At 44.8% G+C, this 24,864-nt stretch overlaps 1 protein-coding gene across 1 annotated transcript in view; it reads right to left on the reverse strand.

Annotated features, from left to right (window-relative positions):
• The window catches only part of HFM1 (helicase for meiosis 1), a 98,793-nt gene that overhangs the window by 41,029 nt on the left and 32,900 nt on the right, over positions 1-24,864 (reverse strand). The window contains exons 10-16 of the mRNA XM_065554242.1: positions 24,103-24,180; positions 23,791-23,952; positions 22,958-23,158; positions 22,780-22,868; positions 11,836-11,879; positions 11,119-11,220; positions 8,471-8,616 (exon numbers count right to left, since the gene is read on the reverse strand). Coding sequence (XP_065410314.1) covers positions 8,471-8,616; positions 11,119-11,220; positions 11,836-11,879; positions 22,780-22,868; positions 22,958-23,158; positions 23,791-23,952; positions 24,103-24,180 — 822 coding nt within the window. The remainder of the gene's footprint in view (positions 1-8,470; positions 8,617-11,118; positions 11,221-11,835; positions 11,880-22,779; positions 22,869-22,957; positions 23,159-23,790; positions 23,953-24,102; positions 24,181-24,864) is intronic.

Below are 24,864 nucleotides of genomic sequence, written 5' to 3' on the forward strand. Positions count from 1 at the left end.
ACAGTTGTTAAACAATACTGTGCATACACAAAAGAGAATCCCACTTATCCTGTGGACAAATACGCATTTGGAAAAATCCATTAACCTCAGTCAAGTGATTTCCACATCCCACCTCACCCAAGCTGCATGTCACCACCACAATCCTTCTGAATGAGAAGGACTGGAGAGAATTCACTTTGTAGTCGTTCAATGCACTCTGCAGTGCTGGACATTAGTCTTATGATTAGCGAGATTGTCAATTCCTCCCTCAAGTGGGAAGCAGCTCTTAAATGAATGATTATTAAACACAAGCTCAGAAAACCAATTCTTGACACTGATAATCTCATTAATTATTGCCAAATGTTAAAAAGCCTGGAAATGAACCATTAAGAGATACACCAAGTGCCCTACTGACTTCATTACTCACTATCAAGTTACCTCATGTACTCAGCACCCAACCTTCACTTTCCCTCTTGCTTTGTTCAGAATTGGAAATATAAAGCTAAATGTATATTGTTAATTTTTGTATGGGAATTTTCCAAGTTTTTTCATTTGGATCAGTGTATATGGTACATATGAAAACAGCCCTGAATCAAATAACTCTTCCTAATTCAGTATAAGAATTTAAGCACATGCTTAAAGTTAGGCATATGCTTAAGTATCTTTCTGAATCAGGACCTCTAGCAGCAAAATCATGTATCTTTTTTTTAAATGGCCAAAGATAAGAAAGAAGAATTATTTATATGTACAGTAATCGGAGTTCTTAAAGATGTCTTGTCCACATATATATTCCAGTTATCATTTATGTGTGCTCCAGGAGCAGAGTCTTTTGTCCAGCAGTGTCCATTGGGAGGCACACATGCCCAAAGTGTTCTCATGCCCCTTACCAACAGCATACAGGGCAGAGCAAGCCAACCACCACAGAATTCCAGCTGTACAGGACTCCATAGCACAGGGGAAGGAAGCTGGATTGTGGAATATACTAATGGCCAAATTCTCAAAGAAGTGAAGATTACTTGTAACTAGAGTTCTTTGAGATGGCTCCGCTTATTCATACTTATGGGTATTGCGCCTCCTAGTGGTGCCTAATAGTAGAACCTTCTCCAAGCAGTGTCTGTTAGAATGCTCACGCAACCCTTCCTACTCCTCCTCTCTGCATTTCTTAATATTCTGAGGATGAGGCTATAGAAGAGGCTGCAGCGCCCTCTACCACCTGTGTTCCTTCCGCCACCATCCCAGAGATACAGAACAATAGGACCCTAAGAAAGAGCAGAAGACAGGAAGAAAGTGTGAATATGCAGAGCCATTTCAAAGAATTCCAGTTACAAGTAAGTAATCTTCATTTCTTGTTCGAATGGCTCTGTGTATTCCCACTCACGGGTAGTTTTATAAACAGTACTGAAAATAACCTAAAGGAGAGAACAAAGTCCTAACTGAATAGTGACTGAAGCACTGCTGTGACATCTAATGTCTGCCCTGGAAGCCAAATTGAGAGAATAATGTTTACTAAATGTGTGAACATAAAAAACGGTTACTAACCTTTCCACAACTGCTGTTCTTAGAGATGTGTTGCTCATGTCCATTCCAATGTAGGTAGGCATGTGCTCATTCTGAGCATAGCCACTGGAAAGTTTTCCCTCAGAGGTATCCGTTAGGTCGGCTCTGGTGGCCCTTGGAGTCGCACACTCAGCACCGGTATAAAAGGTCCTGCTGACCCACAACCCCCTCAGTTCCTTCTTGCTGGCCAACTCCAACAGAGGGATAGGAAGGAAGGTCTTGGAATGGGCAGGAGCAACACATCTCAAAGAACAGTTATGGAAAGGTAGTAACTATTTTTCTTCTTTGAGTGCTTGCTCATGTCCATTTCATGTAGGTGACTCTCTGGCAGTTGCAAATGGAGGATTCAGAGTTTATTGACCAGCTGACTGCAACACTGCTCTGCCAAATCCAGCATCATCTTTAGCCTGTTGGGTGATGGGGTAGTGAAAAGTGAAAGTGTGAACCGACAACCATATTGCAGCTCTACAAACGTTCTGGATAGGAACCTGTGCTACAAATGCTGCCAAAGATGCTTGGGCCCTTGTGGAATGTGCTGTCAGGGCAGCTGGTGCAGGGACCTTTGCGAGGTCATAGCATGTGCTGATGTAGGATGTGATCCACAATGAAATACTCTGGGTTGAGATGGGAAGACCTTTCATCCTGTCTGCACAGGCCACGAATAGTTGAGTAGTTTTCCAAAATGGCTTAGTCCTTTCTATGTAGAAAGCCAGTGCACATCTGATGTCTAGCGAGTGGAACCTCTGTTCTTCTCTGTTGGCATGTGGTTTTGGATAGAAGACCAGTAGGAAGATATCCTGGTTACTATGGAACTGGGAAACCATCTTTGGAAGGAAAACTGGATGAGGACGCAATTGGACCTTGTCCTCGAAGAATACCATGTTATGGTGGTTCTGAAGTAAGGGCCCAGACCTCTAAGACACTTCTGGCACAAATAATGTTCACCAGGAAGGTCACCTTCCAGGACAGGTAGAGCAGAGAGGGCTATCAGGATGACCCACGCTTTGTCCTTTCTGATCCTCAGCAAGACTTTGTGTATTAGAGGAATAGGAGGAAACGCATAGAAGAGATGACCCGTGTAGGGAATAAGGAAGGTGTCTGCAAGAGATCCGGGGCTGTTACCCAGGAGGGAACAGAATTGGAGACACTTCCTGTTGTGCGTTGTCACGAACAGATCCATTTGGGGAGTTCCCCATCTCTGGAAAATGGTGTTCACAACATCTGGACGAATCTGCTGAGGTGATCCGCTAGCTCGTTCTGTGATCTCAGCAGATAGGAGGCCTGGAGTGGATCGAGTGCGTTATGCAGAAATCCCACAAGCGAAGTATTTCCTGGCACAGGTGAGAGGAGCATGCTCCTCCCTGCCTATTGATATAAAACATCACCATCATGTTGTCTGTGAGAACTGACACATCTTGCCCACCAAATGGGTCTGGAATGCCTGGCATGACAAGCAAACTGCTCTGAGCCCCCAGACATTGATGTGTGTAGCGAGCGCTCTTCCAGAGACCAAAGGCTCTGAGTTCTGAGGGAACACAGAAGAGCACCCCAGCCTATCACTGAAGCATCTGTAATGAGAGACACAGATGGTTGGGGTCAGCAGGTTTAACCACCAATTGAGAGAGGTGATCACCGACAGGGAACCGTGATAACTGTGTCCAAACAGTGTCGGTTTGACGAGTATACGGACGCCAGCCATGCCTGGAGAGGTCTTAGTTGAAGTCTCACATGCTGCACCACTTACGTGCATGAGGCCATGTGGCCCAGGAGCTTCAAGAAGTTCCTCGCTGTAGTGATGGAGTGATCTCTGAGGTTCTCTATAAGCAGCACTATTGCTTGGAACTGTGCTTCTGGCAGGAAAGTTCTGGCTTGGACAGAGTTGAGGATCACCCCGATAAACTCTATCCTCTGAACTAGGGAGAGGGTAGACTTCTGAACGTTTATCAGCAGACCCAAGTCCTGAATGTTGACTGGATTAACTTTATGTCAGACTCCACCTGGCCATTGGTCTAACCTCTGACCAGCCAGTCACCAAGGTAATGGTAGACCCGAGCCCCTTGTCTCCTCAGGAAGGCTGCAACGACCGCCATGCACTTCGAGGGTTGCTGGCAGGCCATATTGGAAAACTGCAAATTGGTAGCGCATGTGGTTCACGATGAACCTGAGGAACCTTCGGTGTTCCTGAAAGATCGAGATATGGAAGCAAGCAAGCAAGCATCCTTCAAATCAAGGGTGGTGTACTAGTCCCCAGGATCCACGGAAGGGATAATGGAAGCCAAGGAGACCATGCAGAACTTTGGCTTCTTCATGTATCTGCTGAGCTTTTGCAGGTCCAGAATTGGTTTGAGCCTGCCGTTGGCTTTCGGGATAAGGAAATATCAGGAGTAGAATTCATCAGCCCTCTAACTCTGGTGGAACCTCTTCCATGGCTCCCACCCTTAGGAGTGACTGCACCTCTTGGGCTAGAAGTAGCTCATGTGAAAGGTCCCTGAAAAGGGATGGGGAGGGTGGGAACAACTGAACTAAAGAATGTATCCCACTGCTATTATGCTTAGCAGCCAGTCGTCTGTTGTAATGCAGGCCCACGACTGACTGAAATGGGATAAACAGTCCACAAAAACTGGAGAGGCTGGATCCAAATTCTATCCTGGTATGTCGTCCTCAAGCGTCCCATCAAAAGGCCTGCTCGGACCTACCAGAGTGTCGGGGGGGAGGGGGAAGGAGAGGCGGGGCAAGGCGTAGATGTGGATGAGGATGGGGGCAGAGGTCTTCTCCTAAAGCTCCTGCTCCTTTCCTTTTGGTAGTCTTGCCGGGCAAGTGGTGGGAAGAATCGAGCAGCCAGTTAAGGCTTATAATGTTTCCTTGTGGGTGCCAGTGTATAAAGTCCTAGAAACTTCAGAGTAGCTGTAGTGAGTCGGTGTGGCTCCCCACCATCCTGGAGAGGGACGAGCCCATCCGGAGGCCGGAGTGGGCCGAGCTAGGGAGCTCTGAGCCCGCCCCTCTGAGGGTCAGGTGGTGACCCGGAAGTATAAAGGCTCACCCTCAGAGCTCAGTAAGGACCCAGCTGCTGGAGAGGCCAGACGCCTCCAGCCTAGCCCGTGACTGGGAAAACCCCGCGGCCCAAGGCACACTTGCCCTGCGCTCGCTACCCGGAAGAACCCATAGTGCTGGACCCCCCAGAGGACAACACCCTGACCCATGTGCTACCCAAGGGGCAGTCTGAAAGTAGCCCGGGGGCAGTCGACCCTAGTCTGGCTACAGCACTACCAGAGCCCATGTCAGTGTGTTGCGGCCAGGATCCCCACTGACACAGCAGCGGGTCGTCTGCCTCTGCTAGGGCCCCGAGCTGGGACGCAGTGGAGTGGGAGGGCCTGCGTCCCCCCTGCCACCCAACTTGTGGGTGGCAGTCTCCCAGGCCTGTGGAGGCTTGGGCCTACTGTTGTTGCTCAGCCCTGCCTGAGGGCCTGAGCTCCTGACTCTGTACTGCCCTGCCCTGCCCTAGGGCCTGGGCTTGCTACTAATTGTACTGTTGTTGCTCAGCCCTGCCTAAGGGCCTGAGCCCCTGACTCACTGTTGCCCCGCCCTGACCCAGGAGATGGACCTATTTCTATTGTATTGTGGTTGCTCAGTCCTGCCTGAGGGCCTGAGCATCAGACTCCTTGTTGCCCTGCCCTGACCCAGGGCCTGGGCTTACGGTATTTGTTCTAGTTCTGCAAGGGCTGCCAAGGAAGACCCCGCAGCCAGACTAATTCCCCCGAACCTTAACTGTGTGTAGGGAGCCGGTGTGGCTCCCCACCGCTCCGGAGGGGGTTGAGCCCGGCAAACCCTTGTATAGTGGCTCTTGAGTCCTTTAGGCTGTGCAGCTTGGAGTCTGTCTGCTCAGAAAAGGGTGATGTGCCCACAAAAGGAAGGTCCTGCAAGGTCTGTTGGACCACATGCAGCATGCCCGAGGATTGAAACCATGAGCTTCTGTGCATTGCCACCGCTGAGGCCATAGATTGGACTGCAGAGTCTGCATTATCCAAGGCTGCTTGCAAGGATGCCTTTTCACCAATTTGCCTTTCTCCACAGGAGCTGCAAATTCTTGTCTGGACTCCTGGGGTAATAACTCCTTAAATTTCAGCATGGAATCCCAGAAATTAAAATTGTACTTGCCCAGGAATGCCTGCTGATTCATGATCCTGAGCTGGAGGCCCCCTGTTGAACAGCTCTCTCTGCCAAAAAGGTCTAATTGGGGGTTGGCCCCTGTAGCCCGTTTTTCCCACTCATTGGCTGTTGACACCACCAAAAAGCCCTGTGGTGGATATGTGTAAAAGAAACTCACAACCCTTAGCTGGGATAAAGTATTTGTTTTCAGTTTTCTTTGCTGTTGGCTGAAGAGATGCTGGGGCCTGCCATAATGCCTTGATGGGGTCCATAATGGCCTTGTTAAGGGGCAATGCCACTCTTGATGGGCTGTGACTATTAGAATGTCCACTAGAGCATGGGAGGACTCCCTGATCTCTTCTACTTGGATCTCCAGTTCTTGAGCCCCTCTCTTAAGGAGCTTCTGATGAGCCTTGTAATCATCCTGGGAGGGTGCTACATCTGCTCCCACTCCAGTCTCATGAGGAGAAGAGGAGGAAGCCTGTACTGGTAGGGGGCACTGTTCTTCACACTCAGCACCAGACAGGTCTCAAGGTGCTGGCTCTTGCTATTTGGCACTGGCCTCAGTACTGAAGCCTGGGTCCTGCTCTGAGTGGAGCAGTGGAAGTGCTCTGGACTCAGACACCATGGAGTATGACCTTCTGCAACGAGTCCTCTGCATTGTCTGGAAAGCTCAGGGGTCCCAGAATGGCCACTGTACTGCATCTGCCACTGCCCCGGGGGCCACACTGTGGATGGGATGCCTTGGCTTGGGTCCATGGCAGGATAGTGCTAATTGGAGTGACGGAGTCAGTTCCTGCGAGAGGCATATGACTCAGCCTTCGACTCTGTCTCCGAAGACTCCCCTCCTGAAGACAAGGGAGGAGCGGTGCTAATCAGTGCCAGCGAGCAGTGCTGAGAGGGACTGTTTCTCTTTTGAAGACACCTGGGGCCTCAATGCCGCTGAAGTTGTTTCCCATCAGGGCCACTGCTGTCAGCTCCTGCATAGCTGGAGACGCTGGTACTGGCAGTGTGAGTAGGTCTCTCACTGCGGCAAATGTGTCTGGCGTTGACAGTACTGCCAACAAAGTATCTCCAGTGGCTCTCCTGCAGTGGTGAGTTCATTGGTACAGGACTCAACAGTACCCACTCTGGGGCTGGAGTCAACGGCACTGCACAGGTTGTTGAAGCTGTGGAGTGTCCCAACGCAGGTCGCGCTCTACTAGTGTTTCCCTGGCCCGCTGACCTCGGGGATGGGGATAAACCACTATCAGTCTTCTATTTCTTCCTCGGTACCAGTGACGGAGCGTGGTGCTGAGGTTCTCTCACTGGAGCATTTTTCTTTGGCACCGGAGATGGTGGATGGTGCCAAGGCTCTCGAAAGGTAGAAGGAGCATCTTTTCTCAGTGCCAGTGATGAAGAACAGCGCTGAGGATCTCAAAGAGTAGCTGGAGCACTCCTTATTGAGACTGAAGTGCTTGGTGCCAAGTCTGAGTGGTCCGGTGCTGATGGAGGCCTTAGCGCTGCCTCCATTAGGATAAATCTCAGTCTGGAGTCTGTATCCTTTTTGGTGCAGGGCCTGAAGTCTTTACAGATCTTACAATGTTCTTATATGTGAGCTTCCCCCAGTCACTTAAGGCAACTGGAATGGGTGTCACTCACAGGCATAGGCTTGTGGCACGAGGCACAAGACTTAAAACCTGGAGACCAAGGCATGCCCCAGCACCAGGCAGAGACTAACTCCACTAATCTATCTAATAACAGAAATTTAACTACTAACAAAAAGAGATAACTATATACAATATAGGGTTGAAAAAGTCCACTAAAGGTGTACTTGCAGATTGCAAGGATAAGGTAGTTCCAGCGACGGTCACAGGCAGTAAGAAGGAACTGAGAGGGCTGCGACTCCTGGCAGGACCCTTTATACTGGTCCTAGGAGCATGCGACTCCAGGGGGCAGCAGAGCTGATGGATACCACTGAGGGAAAATTTTCCAGTGGCAGTGCTCGGGGCAAGCAGACACCTACCTAATGGAATGGACATGAGCAAGCACTTGATGAAAAACTCCACGTTGCAGCCCTGGAAATTTCAGTAACAGGGACTTGTTTAAGGCAAGCAAAAGAGGCTGCCACAGCTCTAGTAGAATGAGATCATACCATCATAGGTACAGGAATTTCTGCTAATGTGTAACATTCAACAATACATTATTTAATCCATTTAGAAACAGTTTATGGCAGTGGATTTCAATCTTTTTAAATTTGCAGACCTCTTAAAAGTTTCTAATGGAGGTGTGGACCCCTTTGGAAATTGGGGGTCTGCAGACCACAGGTTGAAAACCAGTGGTTTAGGGAGACACAATATGACCCGTGTGATTTTTAGCATAAAACACAAATGATCTAGATAATTTTCAAAAACTTTTAGTTCTATTTAAATAATATGCAAGAGCTCTGTGATGTCCTTCTCAGTACTACACACACTATTCCAAATGAAGCTGCACAATTTATATAAAAGGTATTATAATATTTGCCATATTATTCAACTTTCCATTCCTTATGCAATCTAACATCTTACTTTTTGGACTACAGTTGCACACAGATCAATGGAGATCTCCATTGATCTGTCTACAGTGTCGCACAGTTCTCTTTGTTCAGTATTATTTTAACTCAATAATTCACTTACAAATAAATCTTTAAAAAGCAAATGCTATCCCTTAAGTTGTGGGTATTTTTTATTTATTTGTCAAGTGTATACTGTAGCTTTTACTAAGCCAGATTTAGAAAGCATTAATATAAAATACACAGTTAACTTACTTGAGGCCGCCCTGCTCTCCCAATCATTTGCAGAATATCTGTTTCACTGTATTCTTGAAACATTCCTCCAACATAGTGCATTGTAGATTTTATAACTACCAGGTGTGCGGGTAAATTTACTCCCATAGCTAAGGTACTAGTAGTAACTGAATCAGATTAAAGCATATTAATTTAATAATAAACAGTATTCGGTGTACTAGCAAGATTTTAAATAAAGCAGCAAATATATGGTCCAATCCTGTGAGGTGCTAAGCACTCTCAACTCTAATGAAATCAATGGTAGGAAAGGGCACTGAAGAGCTCATAGGGCCCATAATCTGTATATACATTCATATGCAGTATTTCAGTGTATCTGATCATGATTTCTGTGTTGTCAAATGCTCCCTTAAAACTAAATATAGCCAACATATGTGTATTTAAATATTTATTAACATTTACAGGTAAATCAGGGTCCAATCTTTCATTCCTTGTGTACCAAAATCACATTGAAGTAATTGCTAATCATTCAATACAAATAGTTCAGGAACTGTTTGAATATAGCCATTACTTCATCCTGTTTTGTAGTGACTGTATACTTGAGGACAGTTTTTGGGTCTTTTAATTTGCTTGTAAAGTGACATGCACATCTATAGTAACTAAAATAATTCTCATAATAATGTATTTTTCATGACCCACCAGTCTCAAACTCCAGGCCCACAAGGTTCATTAGAGCAGTGGCAGATTAGCCACTGGGCCTGTACGGGACCCTGGAAAAATGGGGGTCCCCACGCTCCTGCTGGGGAATGGAGTTGGGATGCAGGGACTTGCCACGTTCCACTTGCCCAGTGCTCCTGCTGGGGAGCAGGGGAAGCCCCCACACCCCAACCCTGCTCCCCCCAGGAATGTCAGGCAGGCAGAGCGGGGCAAGCCCCCACACTCCAACTCCATTTCCCCAGAAGAAGTGCGTGGGGGGGACGACTGCAGGCAGAAGGGGTGGGGAGGGGCCACCACTTGCTCTGGCCCAGGGCCCTAGGCCCCACAAAAGCTTAATCCACCTCTGCATAGGAGTAACCAGGCTCCAACCCTCCACATGGTAGTATTCTGGCAACAGCCTACTTGAGAACCATGAAGCCCACCCCCATTGGTGAGATTCTGCCCCTAAGGTCTGATTTGTGGAGTCCCCAAGTGGCTATTTGGCCCACTGTCCCTACTGAAGCCAGCAACAGGAAGCCATCTGAACGAGGCTCCACCCCCTTGCTTTGTCCCAATCCCCACTATCTACTCGTGCTTCCCCAGCTTGATCTCCTGGCAGTCTGACCTGCTTAACTCCTGGCACCTGACTGGTGGTTCCTGACTTCCATTTTGTCCCCTGCTCCTGACTCCCTGGTGTAAGGGACCAGAGTTTAGGCAGTCTTGCCTAGCAATCACAGCTGGGCTGGGGTCCACATGTCAAGGATAGAAGTCAATGAACAGGGATCAGAGGAATCGCTACAGCTGGGTTCAATAAGCAAGAGTCAGGGTCAGGCTAGAATCAGAGACCGGAGATCAGAAGATGAGGTGAAGTCTGGAGTTGCAGCAGGCTAGAAGTCTGTTTGGTTGCCCAGACAACTTCCTGGGGCACCTACCTGGGTTAAATAGTGCACTTCATCAATCAGAGAGCTGCAGGGTACTCTCACTCTGGGTCATTTGGGAGGTACTTTCTGTGATGCCTACTTTCCACAATGCTCCCTGGCATGTGGCTCTGCAAGCCTTCCCAGTGGTACTGTGGGAATGTCAGCTATCCCAGGATCTGCAGACCTAGGTTCTAGTCCACGGATCCTTACATCTGGTATCCGGACCCAACCTGACTCTAGTTCCCGACTCGTGTTCTGATCTCTAGTTTGTCTCCTGATTCTGATCTCCCAGTGTCCCAACTCAACTGATTCTTGACTCCTGTCTTGTAACTGCAGACTTTAGGGTCTGACTACTATGCCTGGCCACCCATCACACAGCGTCAAACACAAAAGACATATTAGTAAATCCAGAGGTGAAAATAAGCCCTGCCCCTTCTGCTCGAGGCCCCACCCCTTCCAGGGCCCAGAGCTGCCCCCCATCTTGCCCAGGAGCCTGGCTGCCCTGTGTACCGGTAAGTCCTTTAAGTTACTTTCACGTCTGAGTAAATCACAAGTGTGTTGATTTACTTGAAGAATCTGGTCATATTTAGATAATATTTTTCACATGTTCAATCCATTTTCTTTAAGAAGAATAGGATAATATGATTAGAACTAAAGAGTTGGCTTTCCATTTTCAACTGGTATTATTCTTCCTCAATGAAGAAGTAATATTCTGACCATAATTTATTTCTGAAGGGAAAAGAAAAACTGAAGTTAATGGGACTTAGGAATGCAGGATCAAACCCTAAAGTACAGGCCCAGTCATGCAGCCTCATCTGAGTATTAGTATCATTTATACTGTAGTAGCATGTAAAATGTCCTAAATACTTATTGAAACAAATTGACCTACTCGTATACAGGCTGCAGAACCATACTCTCTATCATCATGGATTTCATGTCATAAAAATAAGTGAAAGAATCATAACGTTTACTTTTTCCAAATACTAATCTCCTCACTATATTTAAAAAGAAAAAATATAGTAACATTTTGACTTTCAAATGTTTAAGTTTACTTACAAAGCACTGGTAAGTCTCCCCTGATAAAAGCTCCTTCAATTATTTTTCTATCAGATAGTTCCATACCAGCATGATGATAAGCCACACCACACATTAAAAGATCTGAAAAAGAAATATTATATCCATTGCCTTTACTATCTTTCGTCAAGCAAATATTATTAATTCATGTTGGCAAAAATTAGCATTGCTGTATATGGGTGCCAGGTTTGTATAATTTTTGGTGGTTCCGAGAACGGGTCCACACAGAGCCATCTCATCCATAGGATGGACCAGGGCAACCGCCCTGGGCCCCGTGCTTTGGGGGTCTCCGTGCTTCACGGGGATGCAGGGTCCACGGTAGCCTGGGGAATTAGTGGGGGGCCTGGCACTGGCAGCAGCAAGCGACCCAGCCACAGCCCGCCCCTGCTCTGCCCCCTCCCCGTCCCCATTCCACCCCTTCCCCCAAGCCCCTGCCCCGCCTCTTTCCAGCTTCCACCCCCTCCCCCGAGCAACACCGGGAGCCGGTGGGGCGGAGCGGAGCGGGATGGGGTGGGGTGGGGCCGGGTCGTTCGCTAACCCCCTAGGCCGCCCTGGACCCTGCGTTCCCCTGAAGCGCAGGGACCCGCAAAGTGCGGTAAGCTCAAACATTGATGGAGCCGGGCCCATGTTCCTAAATACTGGTGGAGCATGGGCACCACGGGCTCATATAAAACTCGCTGCCTATATTGTTGTACTTACCTCTCACTTTGGTATCTTTTGTTGAATTTGCACACTTTTGTAATCTACATAAAAATGAAACAAAAACAATAAGTACTTTTTAAACCCAAAATTATAAAGCATTTTTACTAATTTAAATACAATATGAAGACATACCAACGTGTTTTAAAAAAGGCACAATGATATCCTATGAAGAACTCTGCATAATGACATTAAACTTTGATTCCAGCAGTTACACTCATTAAGAGTTATAAGATTTATTCTTCTGTTTAAATTCATTTGTCCCTATTTCTGTCACATCCTTGTGTTTTTCAATACAGTCCTATTTCATATCTACATTTTAGAATACTAAAAAGTCAACTTATATGGCATAATTTTTAAATAATTTTCTCACTTATAATTACCTTTTGGATACTTGAAACTAAAATCTGTTTGTTTTTAGACGACTAAATCCTGTAATCCAAACTCAGGCAAATCTCCCATTGTTTGAGTAATGTCTGTATGTTTAGTTAGAGAATTAATATTCAGGAACCTGGGTTGTAAATCTACAGCACTTCAGCATTTCATGCACTAACTGACCGTGTGGACCCTGCTACCACATACTGAAAGTTCTGTAGAGCACTTTCACTTACTGCTGAGTCAAACAGCAGTAAGTCAAAGAGCACTATGGGAGTTTTAGTGCACAGCAACAGATCCACATACAATTTAGTTCACAGCAGGCACTGTACATTTACACCCCAGGTTGCCACACGATAACCCTCCTTATAGGCAAAACCTAAATTTCATTATTGCATCCTTCCACGGTAAAATCTACAAGAGGAAGACCGTGAGTGCCAGAAACTCTATGAAGTGAGCCGTGGTGAAAACATGGAGAGTAACCTCCAAACTGCATATCTGCCAAGGATCCACTCACAAGCAACTGCCCCTTCACACTGTTCTTTGAGGCTACTTTCCCTCATTCACGGATTCCTCCCTTTTGTAAGACAATCACCCTCAGCAGCAACATGAGTTTATGGGTCTTCTAATGGGTGGCATTAAAGTGACTACAGATTTATAAGGAATGTTTCCACCAATCTGGTAGGAGAGCATGCCACAATGAGTGGCATTACCGATCAGCTCCACCAGATCAGACCCCCTCCTGACCAACCTCATGAGAGTTCACTATGAGTCCCAACATCATAGTAGTTCTCTAATATAGCTTCCATAGGTTTGGGGAAAGAAAGAGAATGCTAAAGAGCGACTCTTCTTTTGCATCTCACTTACTTTGTGCAGGTTTCTCTCCACTACATCAACATAAGTGAAGAGGTGCATATGGCCCTGAATAAGTATTGAAGAATTTGGATCTGATTATTTTCCCACAGTAAAAATATTGTGTGCATTGTAAGCCTGTTCATGACTGTTGGGCTATTCATGTCAATATTCTTTGAATATTGATGAATTTGGACTTGGGAAAGAAACATTTATGGACATAATCTTGCAGTACTTTCTCAAGCAAAGTTTCTATTCACTTCTTCAAACTACTCTGATTTCAATGAGAGTTTTGACTGATTAATTATAATAAATAGTAATAATAATGACTGGGCTCAAAGAGTTTCAAGAACTTCTCAAACAGACATTAATATAGAAGAGGGCTACTAATAGTTGTTTAATAGTGTCTGAAATTCTGAACACGGAATTGTATCATAATTATTATCTCAAGATCCATTTGAAATCTGTTTTTTAAAAAAAATAGCCTTCAAATAAACTTTAATGTAAGTAAAATATACATGTAGGCCTCAATTCAGGAAAGTACTTAAGTATGTGCAAATGTCCATCAATTTTACAGAAAACACTTAAGCATATGCTTAAATCCCATTGATTTAAAATGGGAATTAAACTTGTTCTTAAGCATCCTTCTTGAATTGGGCTCTAATAAATGCATTTGGGATTGAACAAGACACACAGCTCCTATTATTCCTACCAGGAGTTGTACAAATGAAAATGTAGCTTTGATATAACTACCTGGTGAAATAAATAATCACTAACAGAAGTTAGGACTGTGTTTACTAAGGACTTGATCCTGCAAAGACTTAAGAGTATCTTAAATTAGACACGTGTATCTGTGAGTAGTTCAACAAAACCATATCCAGTGGGACTATTCATATGTGTAAGTCTTTGCAGCCTCACTGGAAATTAATGTTTTTATTCTTCAAAAAACAGGTAATTTAAAATATTAAATGCATTTAATGTTCATGAAAAGTACCCAAAAGACATCCTTCAAGAAGAGATTCCTTTATTTAGAGGAAATAAGTATAGCTCAGTCAACAGAAATGCAAGTTGGATTACACAGTCCTATAAATGTATCTCAACCCTATTCTGTAGAGAGCATTCTAGTGGCGAGAAATTCCACATTCCAGTCTGCATGGTCCATTCAGTCCCTGGCCACTAGTGAAATTTCCCAGCAAGGGGGCCAACCGCAATAATGATTTTGAGATATAGATACCTCTCTACTAGAAATTGTATTGAACCCACCAACCCTCTTCACATGGCCCATAGAATGGCTAGAATACACGTATGCTTTTATTATAGCAGGGACAAAGGACAGACAAGAAGGAATATAAGATGTTCATTAGATTTCCCTTCTAGATGTCTGAATACTAACATAAGAAGTATGGAGAATAAACAGGAAAACCTAGAAATACTAGTGAATAATCACAATTATGACATAACTGGCATCACAAAGACTTGGTGGGATAATTCACATGACTGGAATATTGGAAAACAAGGTTTCAATGTGTTCAGGAAGGACAAGCAGGGAAAAAAGGGAGGAGGTGTTGTATATCAAAAGTGTATACACTTGCACTGAGGCTGAGGTAGGAGTGGGAGGCAGACCTGTTGAAAGTCTCTGGATAAGGATAAAACGGGTTAAAAAAAAACAAGTGTGATGTCATAGTGGGGAACTATAATAGACTACCTAACCAGGAAGAAGAGGTGGATGAAGCTTTTTTAAAAACTAACAAAATCATCCAAAGCACAGAACTTGATGGTGATTGGAGACTTCATCTACCCAGACATCTGTAGGGAAAATAATGCAGCAGGACACAGATTATTCAACAAGCTTTGGAATGCACTGGAGACAACTTTTTATTACAGAATGTAGAGAAAGTGACTGGGGCGAGGCTACTCTAGATTTGATTCTGACAAACAGGGAGGAACTGGTTTAGAATTTGAAGTCAGAAGGCAGCTTGGGTGAAAGTGATCAAGAAAAGATAGAGTTCATGATTCTAAGAAATGGAAGGCGGGAAAACAGAAGAATAAAGATAATGGACTTAAAAAAGGCAGATTTTGGCAAACTCGGAGAATTGGTAGGTAAGATCCCATGGGAAGAAAGTCTAAGGGGGAAAAAGTTCAGGAGAGTTAGTAGTTCCTTTTTTAAAACAACTGCCAAGGGGCACAAGAGCAAACTATCCCAATGCATAAGAAACATACAAGAAGACACCACTGTGGCTTAACCATGAGATCTTCAATGATCTGAAACTCAAAAAGTGGAACTAGGTCAAATTACAAAGGATGAATATAAAAAGAACAACGCAAGCATGTAGAGACAACATTAGAAAGGCCAAGGCACAAAAAAGAGATTAAACTAGTTAGGGACATAAAGAGTAACAAGAAAACATTTTACAAATACATTAGAAGCAAAAGGAAGATCAAGGACAGGGTAGGCCCATTACTCAGCGAGGAGGGAAAGACAATAACAAAAAATGTAGCAATAGCCTAAGTGTTAAATGCCTTTTTTGTTTCAGTTTTCACCCAAAAGTTTAGCAGACATCGGACACCTAACATAGTGCACATCAGTGTAAATGGGGTAGGATCTGAGGCTAAAATAGGGAAAAAAAACAAACAATTTAAGAATTACAAAGGCCTTGTCTACACAACAGAGTTTGGTTGACAAAAGTCAGCTTTCGTCGACAAAACAGTACACATTACAAATGCTTCTTCCGCTGACAAAATATTCCTGCTTTATTTCAAGAGGTGCTCCAATCCTCAGGCGCAGAAAAACATGAATACAGGGCATGGAAAGAACCAGTAAATGAAAATTATAAAAGAGAGAGGCAGGAGAAGAAGGAGAGTCAGGAGTAAATTTTAATGGGCCAGAAGCAGTTGACAAAAGAGATGGAGGTGCATACAGAGATGTTGGAGTCCCTATTCACATTGCAGGCCTAATACATGTGTGCTCGTCCCTCCCTGCAGCCCCCAAACCTCTCCCACACATTCCTTGCATCTTCCCAGCCTGTCGCAGTACCCCATTCATTACATCCCTTCAGATGGGTTCCAAAATGACAGCTGGAGTTACAAACAGCTATGAGAGTCTACATCAGGAGACTGCCCTTCACTGTTATCTCCCTTTCAACCAAGTGTTTTCTGTGTTGTTAATTGATATTTAATAAAAACACACCCTCTGAAAGATAATCAATCTTTATTTGTCTCCTGCACACAATGGTTGCTGCTAGAATTAATACACAGTGGCAATTGTAACATTTGCAGACTACAAATCATGGTCAAGAAGCAATTATCAACATTTTCTTGCAAGGTGAGAAATTAACAAAGCATGGCAGAGTGCTTTATAGAAAGTCACATTACTAGTGCTCATTGTTAAAATGGTGCCTTAAAGCCTCCCTGATTCGAATAGTGCCCCCATTGTGCCCCTCTAATAGCCCTGATACCTGGCTGCTCAAAATCAGCCACCAAACAATCTGCCTCCACACTCCACTCCGGGGGAAATTTTTCCCCATTAACCTCACAAATACTATGCAGCACACAGCAAGCTGCTATGACCATGGGAATATTTTAGGTTTAACCTGCCATAAAGGCAGGGCCTGCGAGATTTTAATCTGCCAAACACACATTCAGCGTATTGTTGAAGCGCTCCTTGCTGCTGCCCAGGTTTCCTGTGTAAGACTTCATGAGACGTGGTAGTAAGGAGTACGTTGGGTGTTCCAGGATCACTATGAGCATTTCAATATCCCCTATTGGAATCTTCTGGTCTGGAAAGAAAGTCCCTGCTTGCAGCTTTCTGTACAGTCCTGAAGATGCATGTGTCATGCACCTTCCCTGACGTCAATGAAATGACCTCAGTGATCTACAAGCACTTGCAATACCATAGAGAAATACCCATTTCTATTGATGTACTCCATCGCAAGATGGTCCGGGGCCAAAATTGGGATAGCCAAGCCATTTACCACCTCGCTGCAGTTAGGGAATCCCAGTGCCGCAAAGCCACCCAGTATTTCAAGCACATTTCCAAGAGTCACAATCCTTCATAGCAGGATGAGTTTAATGGCTCTGCACAGTTGCGTTAACGCAGTCTCAACGGTTGATTTCCCAACTCCAAACTGATCTGCGAGTGACTAGTCTGGAGTTGCCAGCTTTCACACAGCAATTACCACACTGAAAGGGCAGTTCTCATTTGGGTGTCCTTGCACCGCAGTGCTAAGGCAAATTCCACACACAGTTCCAGGAAGATTCCTTTCTGTTTCTGAAAGTTCTACAGTGGCTGCTTGTCATCCCAGACCTACAGAACGATGCGATCCCACGATTCATGCTTGTTTCCCGAGTCCAAAAGTGACAGTCCACAGTGCGCAGCAGCTCTTATTTTTACTATTGCTATATTTGAATGCCAAAAGTAATCTGATGTTGTTTCTTTCCAAGGAACATAGCAGGTCAGGCACCTAGGAGTCCTGTTCAGCTCATGGTATACAGCATGCCTAGTCACAAAGTGTTCATAACAGTGACCACAAAAGTAGAGAGCAGTGCAGGATCCATCCTTTCAGGCAGACATGGCAGGCGCACAGTAAACAGTAGCCGTTGAAAAATGGCACAAAACACATTCAGAAACCCATGGAATGCTGGGACAGAAAAAACTGTATCATGGGACATTGAGCTCATACCCATAATGCACTGTGAACTATGTTCCCTCTAGTTTTTTACATCCATGTGCAGAATCAATTTTGTTATGTGCACCAATATGAAGGTGATGTGTGGTGGGGGTGGGGCTGAGGGGTTTGGGGTGCAGGAAGGGTTTCAGGGCTAGGGCAGAAGGTTGGGGTGTGGGGTGGTGAGGGCGCTGGCTGGGGGGTGAGGGCTCTGGGGTGGGGCCAGGGATAAGGGGTTCAGGGTGGGGGAAGGGGCTCAGGACTAGGGTAGAGGGTTGGGGTGGGGGAGTGCTCCAGCTGAGGGGTGCAGGCTCTGGGGTAGGGCAAGGGATGAAGGGTTTGGGGTGCAGGCTGCCCCGGGGGTGCAGGCTGCCCTGGGGGTGCAGCGGGGAGAGAGGACTCCCCCCAGTCCTCTCTTGCTGCAGCAGCCCGGGGCCAGGGGAGAGGTGCCTCTCCCCGGCCACGGCAGCTCTGGGGCTGGGGAAGAGTCGCCTCTCTCTGGCCATTGCAACTCCAGGCTGGGGCCAGGGGAGAGGCACCTCTCCCCTGCCCATGCGGCCCTTGATAGCCTGCTGCGTGGCCGCGCAGCTTAGAGGGAACTTCAACTGTGATCCACTTGGCCTTCCCAAAACTTCTAGATGCAGAAGGTGGCGAGTAGCACAGTGGGATAGCTATCCATGGCACACTGCTCTCACTGTCAATGCTAGAGCACCAACTATGGATGTGCTCCACCGACAGAAGAAGCATTGTGTGAACATGCAAAAGGGATGTAATTATAGTGGTTTTTGATCGTTGGCATAACTTGTGTCGACAAAATTCTGTAGTGTAGACAAGGCCTTGGACAAGTTAGATGTCTTCAAGTTAGCAAGGCCTGATGAAATACATCCTAGAATACTTAAGGAACTGTCTGAAGAGATCTCTGAACCGTTAGCGATCTTTGAGAACTTGTGGAGGATGGGAGAGATCCCAGAGGGCTGGAAAAAGTCAAATATAGTACCTATCTATAAAAAGGGGAATAAGGACAAACAGAATTATAGACCAGTCAGCTTAACTTTGGTACACAGAAACATAATGGAGCAAATAAACAATCAATTTGTAAGCACCTAGAAGATAATAAGGTGGTAAGTAAGAGTCAACATGGCTTTGTCAAGAAAAATCATGTCAAACCAACCAGGATCCTGACACAAGGAAGAAAGGAGAGCAGCAGAATACGGACCCTGGACTTCAGAAGAGCAGACTTTGACTCCCTCAGGGAACAGATGGGCAGGATCCCCTGGGAGAATAACATGAAGGGCAAAGGGGTCCAGGAGAGCTGGCTGTATTTTAAAGAATCCTTATTGAGGTTGCAGGAACAAACCATCCCGATGTGTAGAAAGAATAGTAAATATGGCAGGCAACCAGCTTGGCTAAACAGTGAAATCCTTGCTGATCTTAAACGCAAAAAAGAAGCTTACAAGAAGTGGAAGATTGGACAAATGACCAGGGAGGAGTATAAAAATATTGCTCAGGCGTGCAGGAGTGAAATCAGGAAGGCCAAATCACACTTGGAGTTGCAGTTAGCAAGAGATGTTAAGAGTAACAAGAAGGGTTTCTTCAGGTATGTTAGCAACAAGAAGAAAATCAAGGAAAGTGTGGGCCCCTTACTGAATGAGGGAGGCAACCTAGTGACCGAGGATGTGGAAAAAGCTAATGTACTCAATGATTTTTTTGCCTCTGTCTTCACGCACAAGGTCAGCTCCCAGATTGCTGCACTGGGCAGTACAGCATGGGGAGAAGGTGACCAACCCTCTGTGGAGAAAGAAGTGGTTCGGGACTATTTAGAAAAACTGGACGTGCACAAGTCCATGGGGCCGGATGCGCTGCATCCGAGGGTGCTAAAGGAGTTGGCGGGTGAGATTGCAGAGCCATTAGCCATTATTTTTGAAAACTCATGGCGATCGGGGGAGGTTCCAGATGACTGGAAAAAGGCTAATGTAGTGCCCATCTTTAAAAAAGGGAAGAAGGAGGATCCGGGGAACTACAGGCCAGTCAGCCTCACCTCAGTCCCTGGAAAAATCATGGAGCAGGTCCTCAAGGAATCAATTATGAAACATTTAGAGGAGAGGAAAGTGATCAGGAACAGTCAGCATGGATTCACGAAGGGGAAGTCGTGCCTGACTAACCTAATTGCCTTCTATGATGAGATAACTGGCTCTGTGGATGAGGGGAAAGCAGTGGATGTGTTATTCCTTGACTTTAGCAAAGCTTTTGATACGGTCTCCCACAGTATTCTTGCCGCCAAGTTAAAGAAGTATGGGCTGGATGAATGGACTGTAAGGTGGATAGAAAGCTGGCTAGATCGTCGGGCTCAACGGGTAGTGATCAATGGCTCCATGTCTAGTTGGCAGCCGGTTTCAAGCGGAGTGCCCCAAGGGTCGGTCCTGGGGCCGGTTTTGTTTAATATCTTTATTAATGACCTGGAGGATGGTGTGGACTGCACTCTCAGCAAGTTTGCAGATGACACTAAACTAGGAGGCGTGGTAGATACACTAGAGGGTAGGGATCGGATACAGAGGGACCTAGACAAATTAGAAGATTGGGCCGAAAAAAACCTGATGAGGTTCAACAAGGACAAGTGCAGAGTCCTGCACTTAGGATGGAAGAATCCCATGCACTGCTACAGACTAGGGACCGAATGGCTAGGTAGCAGTTCTGCAGAAAAGGACCTAGGGGTCACAGTGGACGAGAAGCTGGATATGAGTCAACAGTGTGCTCTTGTTGCCAAGAAGGCTAACGGCATTTTGGGCTGTATAAGTAGGGGCATTGCCAGCAGATCGAGGGACGTGATCGTTCCCCTTTACTCGACATTGGTGAGGCCTCATCTGGAATACTGTGTCCAGTTTTGGGCCGCACACTACAAGAAGGATGTGGAAAAATTGGAAAGAGTCCAGCGGAGGGCAACAAAAATGATTAGGGGTCTGGAGCACATGACTTATGAGGAGAGGCTGAGGGAACTGGGATTGTTTAGTCTCCAGAAGAGAAGAATGAGGGGGGATTTGATAGCAGCCTTCAACTACCTGAAGGGGGGTTCCAAAGAGGATGGAGCTCGGCTGTTCTCAGTGGTGGCAGATGACAGAACAAGGAGCAATGGTCTCAAGTTGCAGTGGGGGAGGTCCAGGTTGGATATCAGGAAAAACTATTTCACTAGGAGGGTGGTGAAACACTGGAATGCGTTACCTAGGGAGGTGGTGGAGTCTCCTTCCTTGGAGGTTTTTAAGGCCCGGCTTGACAAAGCCCTGGCTGGGATGATTTAGCTGGGAATTGGTCCTGCTTTGAGCAGGGGGTTGGACTAGATGACCTCTTGAGGTCCCTTCCAACTCTGATATTCTATGATTCTATTCTATGAATATCCTTTAATAGGGCAACAAGCCTTGTGGAAGGGGGGAAAGCAGAACATATGATATACCTTGACTTTAGTAAGGCTTTTGATTCTATCTCACATGATCTTCTCATAAGCAAACTAGGAAACTATAGCCTAGATGAACCTACTACTTCCAACCTGCACAACTGGTTGGAAAACTGTACTCAGAGTAGTTATCAATCGTTCACAGTCAAGCCTGGAAGAGCATATAGAGTGGGGTCCTAAAGGGATCTGTCCGGAGTCCCGTTCTATTCAGTATCTTCATAAATGGATTGGAGAATGGCATAGACAGTCCACTTACAAAGTCTGTGGATGATACCAAGCTGGGAGGGGTTGCAAGTGCTTTGGAGAACAGGACTAGAATTCAAAATAATCTTGACAAACTGGAGAAAAAGTCTGAAATAAATAGGATGAAATTCAATAAAGACAAATGCAAAGTACTCCACTTAGAAAGGAATAATCAGTTGCACAAATACAAAATGGGAAATGACTGCCTAGGAAGGAGTACTGCAGAAAAAGATCTGTCGGCTATAATGGATCACCAAGTAAATATGAGTCAACAATGTAATACTGTTGCAAAAAATGAGCAAACATCATTCTGGGATGTTATGATAGGGTAGCATCCTGCTCCTTTCTTTTCTGTAGATGCAAACTGCTCAGAGACATTCTGTTCAAACAACTTGTGCAATTTATTTAGTGTTCTCCCTATCACCTTTACAAATGTGTGCAGCTCTATATTTACAAGCATACAGCCCTTAACTCACTGAGCCAAGGAGGGGAGACAGAAGATATATGCCCCTTGAGAGATCTCTTCTGGCTCTGGCTCTCAAAAGCCTACCAGTCTCTTTCTTCTTCTCTGAGCATTTCCTGCCTGTACCTTTTCTACCTACTGGGCTAAGATAATTAGCCTTTGGGGCTCTCCTCAGCCCATCCCAGTTTATCAATTAGGCAAATATTTGGCCCTCAGGTTTACTCCAGGGTGATATAATTGGAGATCCAGCAATCAGAATTGTGGTACAGCTGCTGCTGCCAAACACTTTGTTACAGATGTACTATCAGGAGTAGTGTAAGCAAGACAAGAAGTAATTTTTCCACTCTACTCAGCTCTGATAAGGCCTCAGCTGGAGTCCTCTGTCCATTTCTGGGCACCATACTTCAGGAAAGGTGTGGACAAATTGGAGAAAGTCCAGAGTAAAGCAACAAAAATTATTAAAGATATAGAAAACATGACCTATGAGGACAAATTGAAAAAAATGGGTTTGTTTAGTCTGGAGAAGACTGACTAAGGTCCTAATAGTCTTCATGTATGTAAAAGGTTATTATGAAGAAGGCGGTGATATATTGTTCTCTATATCCACAGAGGACAGGAAAATAAATAATGGGCGTAAATTGCAGCAAGGAAGATTTAAGACAGACATTAGGAAAAACTTGCTAAACTATAAGTGTAGTTTAGCACTGAACTAAATTATCTAGGGAGGGCGTGGAATCTTTGTTTCTGGATGTTTTTAGGAACAGGTTAGACAAACACCTATCAGGGATGGTCTAGATAATAGTTAGCCCTGCCACAGTGTAAGGACTGGACTAGATGACTTATCGAATTCCCTTCCAGCCCTACATTTCTATGGTTAGAAACTACAAGAAATATAAATATACCTTTGTTTCTGTTCCACAGTCATAATAAATTTAGCATCTTTTGCAAGAACTGAAGCAGCCTGCTGTACTCCTTTTCTTGTGGCACAAAACTATAAGTAAGAAAATACCTTTTTTGTATTAATTGTACTAAGAAGAAAACCAAGAATTTCAAAAGCATTAAGAGAAAAACGTATTATACCACAAGGGTTGGTTTTTGTTCAGAGTATGTTTGTATAACACTAGCTATTTTGTAGTTAAGAGTTAAGTCAAATTTGAATTCTGTTTGGTTGCTAGTGCAGGGAAATCCAAGAACTATTTTGCGAAGCTTCACAGGTCGATGACTTTCATCTATTTTCAGACATACAGCAGGTCTCATACCATCTGAAAGCCATTCTGCAATCTTTAAAGAACAAGGAAGCAAGTTAAAATGATGCTTGAAAATAATGCCTCTGTTATTATACATGCTCTCTTCAAACTACAGCACATACAGAATAAAGAACTGGGAAGCAACTATTTTTACTGCCCCATATGCCCTATGACATTGACAAAGAGAGTTTACATGTTAAGTCCTTTTTGTCGTGTCTAAACTAATGAATTCACTTGAAAATAATTTCTTCACTAATGAGCAGACCAAATTCTGTTCCAAATTACACTGGTACTATTGAAGTCAAAATCTGTCCCCAGGCTTGTGTGACTTGTGTTAGCATCCTTAAAATTTTAATTAAAAATATAAAACTTCAGTACTTGATCAATTTTTGGTTGATATTTCCATATTCTTGGGGCCAAAAGTTGTATCTGCGTTCATCAAGACAGCAGCATTCAGCTGACAGCCCAGAAATGACAACTTTACTTTAAAATTCATGTCAAGCTGATTTTACAGCTTTACTCACTTTTCTTTATTTAAGTTTCTCAAATGAAGTTCCTCAGGATTCTCAAATGAAGTGAATAGTCTAAAGAACTACTGCTTTTACAACTGATCTCAAAGAAACAAATACATATTTTTAAAAAAGTAATTAAAACTATAACTCTTACATCCTCAGCATTTGGGATTGTTGCAGAAACAGCCACAAATCTCATGGGAGTAAGCATGTCAGGATTCTCTGAGATACGTGAAAGAGAAGACTGTATAGTCTTCATCCGACTGACTACAACCTCAAGTGTTGCACCACGGCTTTCATCTTTCACAACATGTACCTATTAAAATAATTAAAGAAATCTGTGAAATAACATTGCTTACTTTTTGCATTCTAACCCACAAATATGTTAAAATAAATATATAACATTGTTATATTTCCTAAAAGTTTTCTTTTTCTTCATGTACAAACAGACTATAAAAATCACTACCTCGTCAATGAGGAACAGTCGTACCAGTTGGACTAAAGAGTTGTCTCTCCATTTTCTAGTCATGCTATCCCATTTTTCCTGCGGTGGGGAGGAGTGGGGGGAAGAAGAGGCAGAAGAAACAATGAAAAACAGATTCCAGAAGTAGTAGCAGAGACAGACCTTAAACACGACCAAATTTTTATGATGATAAAAAAAAAAGTAAAGTTCTGATGAGCTAATGCTATATATTTTGCATTTGACACATTATTATTTTATTACTAATTATTGTTTATATTGTACTCCTGAGGGCATTCTGCATCAAAACATTAAAATTCTATGCATAATATTTTAAAATTCGGCAAATTTTATTTGTCAAATAAATGTGGAGACTCTAGCATGTCATTGGGGAGCACAGGCCACTGGCTGCACAGAGGTTGGAAATCACTGTGCAGCACCCCCCCACCCAGACACGGACTCAGCAGTGAGGCTGCACGCAACCTTGACACAATGCAAGGACCAGGCCTGCCCCAGAAACACCCCAGGGCCCTGCCCCTCCATGCCAGGTGCACCAGTTGTGGGCAGGCAGGCTCAGCAAGGCAGGATTCAAGTGTGGAGAGGCTTAGTGTGGGGGGGATCCAGGTGTGGGTTGAGAGGGTTCTGGGTGCGGGAAACTCAGTGGGGAATCTGGGTGTGGAGGGGATCTGGATTCATCGGGGCTTGTTGGTTTTTTTTGGGTGCAATGGTAATTGGACTCTGCAGGGGGTCGAGGAGAAGATGGTTGGG

The sequence above is a fragment of the Chrysemys picta genome, chromosome 8 (assembly GCF_011386835.1).
Source record: "Chrysemys picta bellii isolate R12L10 chromosome 8, ASM1138683v2, whole genome shotgun sequence".
In the NCBI taxonomy this organism is placed as follows: domain Eukaryota; kingdom Metazoa; phylum Chordata; order Testudines; family Emydidae; genus Chrysemys; species Chrysemys picta.